This window comes from Bos mutus, chromosome 2, assembly GCF_027580195.1.
Source record: "Bos mutus isolate GX-2022 chromosome 2, NWIPB_WYAK_1.1, whole genome shotgun sequence".
Taxonomy (NCBI): domain Eukaryota; kingdom Metazoa; phylum Chordata; class Mammalia; order Artiodactyla; family Bovidae; genus Bos; species Bos mutus.
In genome coordinates, this window is record NC_091618.1 from 82,863,607 (window position 1) to 82,876,957 (window position 13,351).

Here is a 13,351-nt window from a genome sequence, read left to right on the forward strand (position 1 = left end):
TAAGAAAAGAAAACCCTTAACTTAATGATCTAGTGCGAATTCTCAAAGTGTGGTCCCCAGACCAACTGTATCCTCTCAAGGAACTTGTGACTAGTGTAATATTCTCAAGTCCCTCCCCAGAGTTGCTGAACCAGAAATCTGAAGGTAAAGTTCAGTGATTTGTGATACAACCCAGTTTCCAAATTATTCTCATGAATGGTAAAGTTTCAGAACCATTGATCTAATTGCTACATTTCTACTGCTGCGGAGTTTCTCAACAGCAGCAATACTGACATTTGGGGCTGGGTAAATTGTTTGGGGAGACCGTCCTATGCATCGTAGACTGTTTAGCACCATCCTATGCCTCTGACTCACTAGATGCCATAGCAACTCACCTTCTCCACTCCACCCAGTCATGACAACCTTGGATATCTCCAGACACTGCAAATGCCTCATGGGAGATGCGGGGGTAGGGAAGTTGCCCCTATTTGGAAACAACTGCCTAAAGAAATACTCCAAAAATGTGGAGAATGAGTATACAAAAAAAGGGTTTTTAACATATTAATTACATTTATACTAAGAAATCATAGAGTACAAACCATTCTGTCCCATATAAGATAATTAGTAAAAGCTATGGTAAAGAATCTGCCTGCCAGTGCAGGTAGACGTAAGAGACACAGGTTTGATCCCTGGGTCGGGAAGATCTCCTGGAGAAGGGCCCAGCCACCCACTCCAGTATTCTTGCCTGGAGAATCTCATGGACAGAGGAGCCTGGCAGGCTGCAGTCCGTAAGGTAACACAAAGTCGAACATGACTTAAGCGACTTAGCACGCACACACATATATAAGACATAGGGCTTCCCAGGTGGCACTAGCAGTAAAGAACCCACCTTCCAATGCAGGAGATTCTGGAGACACAGGTTTGATCCCTGGGTTAGAAAGATACCTTGGAGAAGGGAATGGCTATCTACTCCAGTATTCTTGTCTGGAGAATCCCACGAACAGAGGAGGCAGGCTACAGTTCATGGGGTCACAAAGAGTCAGACACGACAAAGTAACTAACTCACAATACACATATAAGACATGAGAACTGCTCATGACAGAAGTGAAAAATGTTGGCCACAAAATTATATAGAAAGTATTTTCTTGAATGTGTATATAAATAAATTATTTATACATGTATATTGAATGCTGTCAGCATCATTCTCCTGCTCAAAACCCAAGGATGAACACCTGTTTACTGTTAGAATTAAGTCCTAAGTCCTCCCCACAGCATTCCTACCTTATCTGTCTCACTCCCCAGCCTTCAGCTATACTATCCTCTTCTCTATTCCTAGAACCACCCAACACAACCTCACAACTGGAGCTTTCTACCAACTTTTTCCTGCCTGGAGTTTTCCTTCCTGTGGTGTATGCACATAAGCAGCTCTCTGCCCAAGTGTCCTTTCCTTAGAAAGAACTTCTGAGAAGCTTGTCTGCTATGTGTAGCACTTTACACCTCTCTCTGCCCATCAAAATAATCTGGGGACTCTGTTATCTTTGGCCAGCCAGGCTCTACTCATTCTTAGCAAAGAAGACTCTCTGGGGATGGATTCTAGGCCATTAGGAACTTTTAAGAGGCTCCGAGGGTCAGTAGAAGAACCACCACTTCTCTTAGTCTTTCTTGAAGTACCTCTGTGCCGAAATCACTTTGTGTATTAATTAGTGGATTGTTTCTTGTCTGTTTCCCCAACTAGATTATAAGTTGCATATGGGTAGGAACTTTGTCTATTTTACTCACTGCATCATCCCCAACATCAGGCACCTAGCAGGTACTGAGTAATAGCAGGTCTATTGAATAATAGATTTTAATGAATGAGAAATGATTACCTTGAGTTATTGTTAGAGTTATTGGTGTGTTTTTTTTCTTTATCATACTTTTCTTAACATCTCAAATTCTAATAGAATATATTACTAATCAGAGCAAGAGAAATTACAGTTGAGTTTTAATTCTGCCTTTGAAAAGCATGGTATATTTGAAGCACAGTGATTAGCATGTAATGGATATTTGGCAAATAATAACTACTGTTTGTGTTCCTTTTTGATATTATCTGCTATGTAAGGGCTTTGGCTATGATATCCCATTTTATATATGTTGTTGTCACCTTATAGAATACATATTACAACCAGAAATAAGCCATTTTTAAGTCTACAGGCTAGTCATTTTTTTTTAGTCATTCCTTGTCTCTTATAGTTCTGAGTATTGCTTTAAAGATACATTAGACTCTCCTTGTAATGGCCAATCAATATAAATATGAAACAAGTGAATAATTGAAAATGTTTCAATCTTTTGAAATGAAATCATTGCAAAGAAGGTACTCAATAAATGTAAAGAATAAGGCCATGTTAGCTGTTAATGTGTAACTACCATATAAAGTACCTTTTCCACAATGTACTTTGAAAAAATTATATACACATAGCTTCGAAGATAATTTAAAAGCAAAAATGCCAGAACATAGCATTAATTCTCTTTTAGGAGGATAATTCTTTGCTTACTTTGGAAAACAATAATAATAGGATATTTAAGCATAAAATTGAAGATTTTACAATTAGTTTAAGCCAGTTGATGTGTAAATTTGCATGTAAAAGTGACAGTCACCAGTGAATGACCACCTTGAAATATATTAGTTTAAATGCAAATAACAGTTGTAAATGCTCACCTTCTTTTATAATATTTGAAAATTTTTCTAACGTACAGCCCTGACTTTAAGGGGAAAAGTAGACTTCCTACTAAGTCCCCAATCTTAAAAAAAAAAAAATGAAAAAGGCCAATGTAGACATGGCAGTATATTTTGTGCAGATTGAGAGTAGGCAAGCATATGGTTAGCATGGATCCCCCCCAAAGTAGCTACAGCACATAGGAAGCATAAATTGAGCACAGTGAAAATTTATTCTATTTTTAGCAGCTTCTCCTCACTGAAGTGGTCAAAGTCACAATTAACATTTCATGTACAGTGGATGAGCTGTATTATACAAGCCAGGTGTGACCTGTTGGCAAAAGTACATTTACCACCGCACTTTCTCCATTAAACTATCCTAAAGTTATGTGTGTTGGAAAATCACAGCAATCCAGAGATAGAGAAGGGAATACTTATAATACACCTCCAATAACTTGAGGCTTGTCCTGCAGGCAATTCTGTGGCTTTCGACTTCCTTTGCAAGTCTCTATGATAACAGCAAAGCACAAACTTTAAAGGAAGTTTGCATCCTTATATCTGTTTGTAGCTGGTCTACTTACTATTAAATGCTTTGGTCTTCTTAGCATTAATTTTGAGTTTTATGGTAAATCTCTCTTTCAGTTTGAATCATTTGGCTATGATTTTCAACAACTAAGAAATTTCTTTGAGTTAGTGATTCAGCTCACTTTTGGAAAAAAACTTACCTAGCATAAGTCTGTGAGGATTTTTTTGTCTGGGGCCCAACATCTGTAGCTGTGGATTATAGATTGTTTCTAAAATTGATGAATTGTTGCTCCTTCCATTGGGGCCCGACAAAAAGTAGCTCCGGCATTTCTTCTCCGTTTTGTGCTGTAAACTGTACATCACATTTTTAATCTCTTGCCAGAAAAATGAATTCTTACCTACTTTAAGATTTTATAAACTTAAATTTTACTTAGTGGTTAGAGAGTTTCTTTTACAAAGAATATATATCAAGTGCTATTTTGTGAACAAATTCATAAAATCATAATTATTCTTGTCAAGCTGTTTTAAACTTAGCAGTGTTCATAAATAGCCTTTTTCAAAAGAGTTGCAGTTTAAGATGTTTTTCCTGTTAGTGAAGCATTCACAGGCACTAACGTTTGAGCTCCTCACATTGCTTTGAATCAGGTATCTTCACTATTTCTTGGGAGTAAACTAATGTTGAGTAAACAAACATTTAGAAGAATTTCCAAATATTGATCTAAATATTTTTATACCTTTTCACCGTCCAGCCATTTGCTGTATAGTAATCTCTCAACCATGTGACTGCTCTCACCTTTGTCATTCAGATGTGGTCTTTTTGCCTTTGACCTTTGTTTTGTCCTCAAAGAGCTTCCCAGCTGGTGCAAGTGGTAAAGAACCTACCTGCCAATGCAGGGAGACATTAGAGATGTGGATTCAATCCCTGGGTTGAGAGTGGGGTTGCTGTGCCCCACTCCAGTATTCTTGTCCTAAAAAGGGAGTTCCTTTCATTTCTTTGTGAAAACACGTTAAATGGTAGCTCACAATTTACAACACTGTCGTGGAGTTTAAGGCCAGATGAAATCTGAGCCCTACCAGAGGGGTGGAACTTGCCAAAAGTGACCACAGTCTGATCTCTTTGAGTTAGCTGCTACTGAGTTCTGAAGCCTGAGTGGCAGAGGAGATTCAAACCATGTTTCAGATTTAGTAGATCCTTAGCAAAGCACACTAGAGTAACGTCTCAATATACACTCCTCCTTGTCACTCAAGAAAGAGGATCCACAATGTTCAAGTAAGTTAGGGAACATGCTAAGTTACACAAAGATGAACAGGGTTAGTTTTCTGCAGGACTTGTCAGAGCCTGTATTATGCTATTGTGCATTGTAAATTTCCAAGAAGGAAAAATGGCATATAATTTTCTGCAAACTTATCTTACTCCAGACTGCTATTTTTGTGAAGTGTGTCACAGAGATGGTGTTTGCAGAACTCACTTTAGTGAAAGCTGTCCTGGAAGTACTGCCAAACCCATAGTAAAAATGTATTTGGTTTCTGAATCAGATCCTCCCCTCCAGTAATACAGCTTAACTGCATTTTAAGCTACTGGAAGTATAACTTACTGTTTTTGAGAGTTTTCCATCTTAGATACTAGATTGCATTTTTTTTTTCCATTCCAGGCTTTCATTTCTTTCAGTAGCCTATATTTCTCCTCTACATATGTTTTACTAGTTGAAGCTTTCAGAAATAATGGCACTTGCAATGCACAGCTAGTCCCCACAGCAAGAGAGAAAAGTATTAGATCCATTGATTTGAGGTTAAAAAAAAAGAGAGAGAGATTTGAAGAATTTTGTAGGATAGTATTCTAGCTGTATTTTGAAATTGCGGTTGACTACTTATGTTCTCCTAAATCAACCACTTAACTGCTTAAAAATCTATTGAGGTAGAGAGTAGGTAGGTTCATATTTGAATAGTGAAGTCTGTAACAGCATAAATACATTTTCCAAACATACCCAGTTTGAGTGGCTTCTTTGCTAGATATGTCTATCACCACCTCTACAATAAAAGGGTTTAATCTAATGTGAATGTTGGTATGAGAATATTTTTGCCTATTTACGTGAATCATATAGTTCAGCAGTTGGTGATTTCCACCCACAAATAGTCTTCGCCCTCAGCATCTTTTCTAACCTAAAGATTGATTGATTTCTCAATATACCAACTACTGACTGGTTGATATTCAGAACATAAATTGTCAATGAAATATACACATACACACACAAGCATACATTTTGTAAGAGAGAGTAGGAAAGATAGTATGAATTCTATATAATATACATCCACATTTTCTTAACCTTTCTTAACTACATTTGATTTCTCTAAGTGTTATTGCAAGTTACTTAATTTTCCCAAACTTAAGAAAAAACTCCAAACTGCTAGGAAAATTTAACCTGCAAGTGGGCCTTAGAAAGCATCACTACGAACAAAGCTAGTGGAGGTGATGGAATTCCAGTTGAGCTATTCCAAATTCTGAAAGATGATGCTGTGAAAGTGCTGCACTCAATATGCCAGCAAATTTGGAAAACTCAGCAGTGGCCACAGGACTGGAAAAGGTCAGTTTTCATTCCAATCCCAAAGAAAGGCAATGCCAAAGGATGCTCAAACTACCGCACAATTGCACTCATCTCACACGCTAGTAAAGTAATGCTCAAAATTCTCCAAGCCAGGCTTCAGCAATGTGTGAACCGTGAACTTCCTGATGTTCAAGCTGGTTTTAGAAAAGGCAGAGGAACCAGAGATCAAATTGCGAACATCCGCTGGATCATAGAAAAAGCAAGAGAGTTCCAGAAAAACATCTATTTCTGCTTTATTGACTATCCCAAAGCCTTTGACTGTGTGGATCACAATAAACTGTGGAAAATTCTGAAAGAGATGGGAATACCAGACCACCTGATCTGCCTCTTGAGAAATCTGTATGCAGGTCAGGAAGCAACAGTTAGAACTGGACATGGAACAACAGACTGGTTCCAAATAGGAAAAGGAGTACGTCAAGGCTGTATATTGTCACCATGCTTAATTAACTTCTATGCAGAGTACATCATAAGAAACGCTGGACTGGAAGAAACACAAGCTGGAATCAAGATTGCCAGGAGAAATATCAATCACCTCAGATATGCAGATGACACCACCCTTATGGCAGAAAGTGAAGAGGAACTCAAAAGCCTCTTGATGAGAGTGAAAGTGGAGAGTGAAAAAGTTGGCTTCAAGCTCAACATTCAGAAAATGAAGATCATGGCATCTGGTCCCATCACTTCATGGGAAATAGATGGGGAAACAGTGGAAACAGTGTCAGACTTTATTTTTCTGGGCTCCAAAATCACTAACGCTTACTCCTTGGAAGGAAAGTTAGGACCAACCTAGATAGTGTATTCAAAAGCAGAGACATTACTTTGCCAACAAAGGTTCGTCTAGTCAAGGCTATGGTTTTTCCTGTGGTCATGTATGGATGTGAGAGTTGGACTATGAAGAAGGCTGAGCCCCGAAGAATTGATGCTTTTGAACTGTGGTGTTGGAGAAGACTCTTGAGAGTCCCTTGGACTGCAAGGATATCCAACCAGTCCATTCTGAAGGAGATCAGCCCTGGGATTTCTTTGGAAGGAATGATGCTAAAGCTGAAACTCCAGTACTTTGGCCACCTCATGCGAAGAGTTGACTCACTGGAAAAGACTCTGATGCTGGGAGGGACTGGGGGCAGGAGGAGAAGGGGACGACAGAGGATGAGATGGCTGGATGGCATCACTGACTCGATGAACGTGAGTCTGAGTGAACTCCGGGTGTTGGTGATGGGCAGGGAGGCCTGGCGTGCTGCAATTCATGGGGTCGCAAAGAGTCAGACATGACTGAGCAACTGATCTAATCTGATCTGAATACAAGTATAACAAGAATACAGAACTATATATTCTTTGGTAAAATATACTTGTAACAGGATTACTTGAAAGTACCCATGAGTTTAAAGTGTTTTTATTAAAATCACATGGAAAGTGTGCAGAGAAATGGACACAGATTGAGATGGAATGAATGCTCTGCATTTACACACAGAGAAGAGCACAAAATGAGCACTTGACAAAGGGCAAATTTAGGAAACTGATGAACTGGCAGAAATCCGTTTTAGGACTCCCTCCATGAACCACCGGCCAAGAGAGAGAAACTTGCCTGAGGGGGGCCTCTGACAGCCGCTCTGCCTCCTACCCGTCACTCCATTGAAGTTCAGCCTTGGTTTCTTCTCTGGATTGGTTCGTGCTCTGAATTCTTAGACCAGGACTTTGGCTGAGTGGGAAAAATATAAAGAACACTGGGAAACTTTATAAATAATCTAGTCCCATTTCTGCATCCTTTTACTCTCCCCACAGATCGAGTCCCACCAGCTGCGTCTTTCAGGTAGGGCTGAGTTACCCCTCCAGTCACCCCAGTTCCTCCAGCACCATAGGCCTCTTCCAGTTTCTACCTCCATAACCTCCTGACAGCCATGATTGTCCCCTCCAGTAATCTACTCTTGGACCGTCCTTGATTTCTAACCTCACCTTGAGGGTATGTGTTCACTCGCTCAATCATGCCCAGTTCTTTGCAACCCTTTGGATTGTCACCCACCAGGCTCCTCTGTAGTTAGAGACAATTTTAGCTCCCAGCTACCCCAAATCTCACTGTTCCTGTTTTGACTGAAATTATAGCCATTATTAACTAGGAAACTATATCTCTGTCTACCTGTCTTTATATTCTTCCTTTCTCTTTTCAGTCTCCCTGGATTCCTGGACCTCTTCTACTCGGTTGACCCTATATCAGTCATTCACCTTCATACTTGAATAGTCTCTTTTAATTCTACCATCTTCATGCTCTGTGACCTCTGAGCCCTGTTCTCTGCTAGATAACTCTCATCAGCTTAGAAGTTCGGTACCAATGGGTAATGTTGTGAAAGCAACTCTTACGTAATAGTTACTCAGTTAATTGATCAGTTATGTTATCTCTTTCCATATTTGTTTAACAAATTTACTGTTACCGTGGCAGAGTCAATGAAGGACTTCGTATCCCCAAAAAGATACTACTTTTATTTTTTTATTGGAGTATAGTTGCTTTACAATGTTGTGTTAATTTCTGCTGTACAAGAAAGTGAATCAGCTATATGTATACATGTATCCCCTCCCCTTGGGCCTTCTTCCCACGTCCATACCCATCCCACCCATCTACATCATTATAGAGCACTGAACGAGAAGCTATTACTTTAAATCCAAGAGAGAAAAATCTGTTTTCCTTCTCAATGAATCTTACTAGTGATTTTTGTAATGAAGAGGTCTGGGAGAAGCTCAAGAGAGACTTTAAGCCAAGGTAAATAGGTGTGTTAAAGGGAAGCATAGCTCCATTCCATCTTTCCCTCCTCCAGGTTAGGGGAATGTTTTAAAATCATTCTACAGACTTTTGGTAAATGTAGTAGCAAGTGGTGCAGTTTCTATATTCCAAAGGAAACTTTAAACTTGATGTCTCCGATAACACACCAATACTTTAAAATATGAGAATCCCTTCCAGAAATGTAGTCACGCCAATGTTACTCACAGGTATGAAGACTTTTCATACAAAGAAGAAGAAAAGTGAAAATGGGAGGCAGAATATCCTGAATATTTAGTCCAAGTTTAAGAGTCATTTTGCCCACAATGAATCCATTGTAACCAGACTGTCAATCACAATGCTATGTGGAATAAAAATCCAGACCCTCTTAGGGAAGGATCTATAACCATGTGGAGAATGGCAGAGAGACGAGTCAGCCAATTACTAAGCATAGGAGCCATAACACACACCCGGGCAGTGATGTTTCCATGGGCGCTGAAGCCTGCCTGCCTGGGTTTGAGCCTCAGGTCTGTGTGACATCAGGCATTTCACCACTCTTGACTTCAGTTTTCTTATTTGTAAAAAGGGCTTAATAATAGAATTGGACATGAGTTTGAGCAAACTCCAGAAAATAGTGAAGGACAGGGAAGCCTGGCGTACTGCAGTCCATGGGATCACAAAGATTTGGACACGTCTGAGCAACTAAACAACAAGCACCTCATGGGATTATTATGAGGATCAAGTGAGGATCAAGTGAGACAATAAAACTGCTTAGAATAAAGTCAATGATACTTCCATTTTTAAACCTAAGTAATAAGTAAAATAAAATTGCTTAGAATAATTCTTATTATTGATATTGATCAAATCAAGGACATCTTGCTGATCAGGAATTTGTGCTATGGGAAGTCCCAAATTGAAGGTGTTGGCCCTTCTCAGTGTCTTTCAGGAGAGTGAAGTCAGGGCCTTTTTCACAGAAATGGCCCTGAGATGAAGGTTTGTGGAGGGATGGAGAGAGAACAAGTCTTCTTCCTCTTGCCTCCATGCATGGAGACTAGGTCGGCCCACTTAGACCAGACACAGAGTCCTCTAGAGGTGAACTGGTGCTCCAATGGGCTCCGAGAACAGAGACCCCACTGCTATGTAGTAGTGTTCCTTTGCCTCACTTTATTCTCTGTGCTCAGATTTCCCTTGGGTTGGGGTGTCTGGAAGAATGCAGAGTTTAGTATTTGTGAGCACTCTGTCCTTCCATATGCTTTCCCTTTTTTCCTTACATCACTAAATCCCCACTCTCCCTAATTTTAATATAAAACCAAGGAGGCTTCAATTGTGAGAATAAGCATTGTTTTGTTTTATTTTAAAGCCTCCATGTAGAAGATGGGGCTTTAATTTCTTTTTAAGAGTCCCATGTTGATTCAGGCAACGGACTACCATTAATAAAACCACATCCTAATGTTTCAATGGTATTGCAGCTCTCCACAGTCTTCACGCAAGCAAACATTTCTTTGATTCCAGTGGGACTTTTTTCCTGTGCAAATGCTACAAGCTTCTGTATTTTATTGAGTAAAAGGGGTGGGGATACTTGTTATACACCTAAATGTTCATCACTTTGCCGACAAAGGTCTGTACAGTCAAAGCTATGGTTTTTCCAGTAGTAATACAGATGTGAGAGCTGGATCATAAAGAAGGCTGAGCGCTGAAGAATTTATGCTTTCGAACTGCGGTGCTGGAAAAGACTCTTGAGAGTCCCTAAACCAGTCAGTCCTAAAGGAAATCAACCCTGAGGGACTGATGTTGAAGCTGAAGCTCCAATATTTTGGCCTCCTGATGCAAAGAGCCAACTCATTGGAAAAGACCCTGATGCTTGGAAAGACTGAGGACAGGAGGAGAAGGGGACAATAAAGGATGATATGGTTGGGTGGCAACACCGAATCAATTGAACATGAGTTTGAACAAACTCTGGAAAAAGGACAGGGAAATCTGGCATGCTGCATGCAGTTCATGGGGTTGCAAAGAGTCAGACATGACTTAGCACTTTCTACAAAACAGAGTACAAATAGCATTTTTCAGGAATACTTTACTCACACTAATCACTAAGAATTTAATTATTTTTTTCAGCTCTTGTTTCTACTTATAAATTATGCCTATATTCTATTTTTTGCATATTTGGCTTCTTACGTGTGCTGTGCATGTCTCACCTGTTTCCTCCATTGACTCTAGTCACTTCAAAGATTGAATCTTGTTAACTGTCACAGTAATTGTTGTAATTTATTCATTCCACATTTATTGAGCACTCACAATGGCTAGGTACTATGAGGATAGAATCCTTCTCCTGAAAGTCATAAGTTCTATTTCCACACAATAAAGCATAAGGAGTAGATTAAATAATGTTATGGCAGGTGTTTTTCTGAAATCTAAAATTGTTTCTGCTTGTGTCACATTCTCTGTTTTGCCAAAGCCAATCCCTGCCCTTACTTTCCTTCTTTAAGTTGAAATTTAAGAAAGAAAAAGAATTCAAGAACACAGAACTTTACAATTCAAAAACAGTCACAATTTTATTTAAACTCCAGTGGGTCTTTTTGCTTTCTCTCTCTCCATAGGATAGTGGCCAGAGCGTCCAAGAACCTCATGTCCACACACAGCTTAGGGATTGTGTTTGGACCCACCCTTCTGCGAGCGGAAAACGAGACCGGGAACATGGCTGTGCACATGGTGTACCAGAACCAGATCGCCGAGCTCATGCTGAGTGCCTACGACCAGATCTTCAGCTGACTGACAGACGAGGCAAGCTACTGAGTGTGTTCACATCTGTCTCGATGCCTAATATTTTTACATTTCTGTAAACATATTTCTGAAATATTTTTTTCCTTTCAAGCGACAGATGCCTCATTTTGTGAAAACTTAATGATGATTTTGTGTTTAAGTTCCAAACATTTGAATAAAATAGTTGACAATATTTGCCTATATGTCTTCTACATTAACCCCTTCACTGCTAATGCCTTCCAGCACTTCCAGGCATACATTATGGATGCTCGACGCTGTAAAATAGTGTGCAGAGGGCACAGCATATCCAAAAATAGCCTTAATGAGACTCTTGGGCATTGCACATGTGCTTGTGTATGTGCAGATATGCGAGTGAGTGTGAATGTGACTGAGAGTACAGGTATGTGTCCACACAGGTGAACCTCTTCATTACCCTGGCTGCCTCAGGCCTGTGTTCAAACACCCCTGGGTACACAAGCAGAACTAAAAGAGGGGGCAAGACACAAATGAATAATTTTTAAATAGAACAGAAGAAATCAGGATTTCAACCAAAATAGACATACCTCATCTTTCAAGAACACTTTTATAAGTGTAAATCTAGTCCAGCATCCCTGGTGCTAGATGCTGAAATTTACAAATACATGTAGAACGGCAATTTTTCTGAAGACAAATGACAGTTCAAAACATTTGCCATTGGATATGTTTTTTACATATACTATTTGCAGTCCCATAAACATACTGTCTTATAAACTAGAAGCAAAATTAGTGCCTTGCAATTTTGATCTTTATATTATACAGGAACTGCATGCCTGCTCATTTTTAATGTTAACATCCATTTTGAATCTTCATCAAACTGTATATCTTCCTTTTTTTCCCTGGCTATGTCATTCTATGTAGAATTTTTATTATGCTTCTGAGGATGTTTTATTGGCGAATCATATTAAATCCATCTAAAAAGAACTTTTTTTTAAAAAAAGTTGTTTTTTTTTAATATGCCCCAAAGATTACTTGACTAGACTTGGATGGCTTTATCCATTTGATGGTTAGCTTCAGTTGTCATGGATAAACAAAAGGGTAACTGTCTAGAATATATCAAACATTGTTTTATTTTGAAAACTATGTTCTAGCTGAGCACATCTCATACTGGTTTTGTGAAAGTATTCTGCTGATAAAAATGTAGACTTATGTTTGACAGCTTTTTAATCAAATTCAAATGGAATAAATAAAACTAATCCACTGTGATAAAGAGTAAGTCTAGTTATTGATTTGTTCTTAAAATGAAAAATAAAGCATGTAAATAAAATGCGTGAAGCATGGACCCAAGAACAAACACTTAGAGCAATAAGGAGCTCAGAGGCCTGGGCTGTCTGCATGGATGGGGTGTACAGTGGAGGAGAGAGACTGCTCAATAGAAAGCCAGATGTTCACACAGCTCCCACATCCACCGCACTGCCTGAGGAAGGAGAGGCTTCTCTCACCCCTGTTGAATGTCTTCCTTTTGGCAATGGCGCCAGTAAGTCGGCGTATGCCCAAAAACCAAGTGACCACAACAAATGCTGAAGTGTGGTTTCATCGAGTGGGATGTATACAAATACCACAAAGCCAAGGAAAGTCACACGAGACAGAACCCCATGATCTAAAGTCGCTGGTAACAGTGAGCTGACAGACTTGCCAGCTTCAAGCTCTTCTTTCATTCCACGTTGTGCTTATGTCTTTCAGGAAAACATGGAGACATGAAACAAGTCTCTGGCATTCAAGTGCTCATTTCTGTGGCATTCCATATTCTCAATGAGGTCTCCTCCAAGACTTTCATTACTACTTCTTTAATTATTTTTGAAGTGGGAAGGACTAGGTTTAGTAGTCCCAGTGTTAAAATCTCATTCCTTCCTGTGTCCATATTTAAAGTAATTCTGGGAGCAAGAGCCAGAGAGAAGCAGCACTAACAGCCAAAGAGGAGAGGCATTATTTGCTTGGAGCAGGGACCCACAGCCCCTTGCCTCTGCTGCCTTCCAGATTTACAATCTTCAAAAGCAGCAGCTTCTTGAT

The 13,351-nt window shown here is 39.5% G+C and overlaps 1 protein-coding gene across 1 annotated transcript in view; it reads left to right on the forward strand.

Annotated features, from left to right (window-relative positions):
• Window positions 1-11,498, forward strand: part of ARHGAP15 (Rho GTPase activating protein 15) — a 698,771-nt gene extending 687,273 nt beyond the window's left edge. Inside the window, exon 14 of the mRNA XM_070389876.1 lies at window positions 11,143-11,498. Coding sequence (XP_070245977.1) covers window positions 11,143-11,314 — 172 coding nt within the window. The 3' untranslated portion in view covers window positions 11,315-11,498. The remainder of the gene's footprint in view (window positions 1-11,142) is intronic.
• The last annotated feature ends 1,853 nt before the right edge of the window (window positions 11,499-13,351 follow it).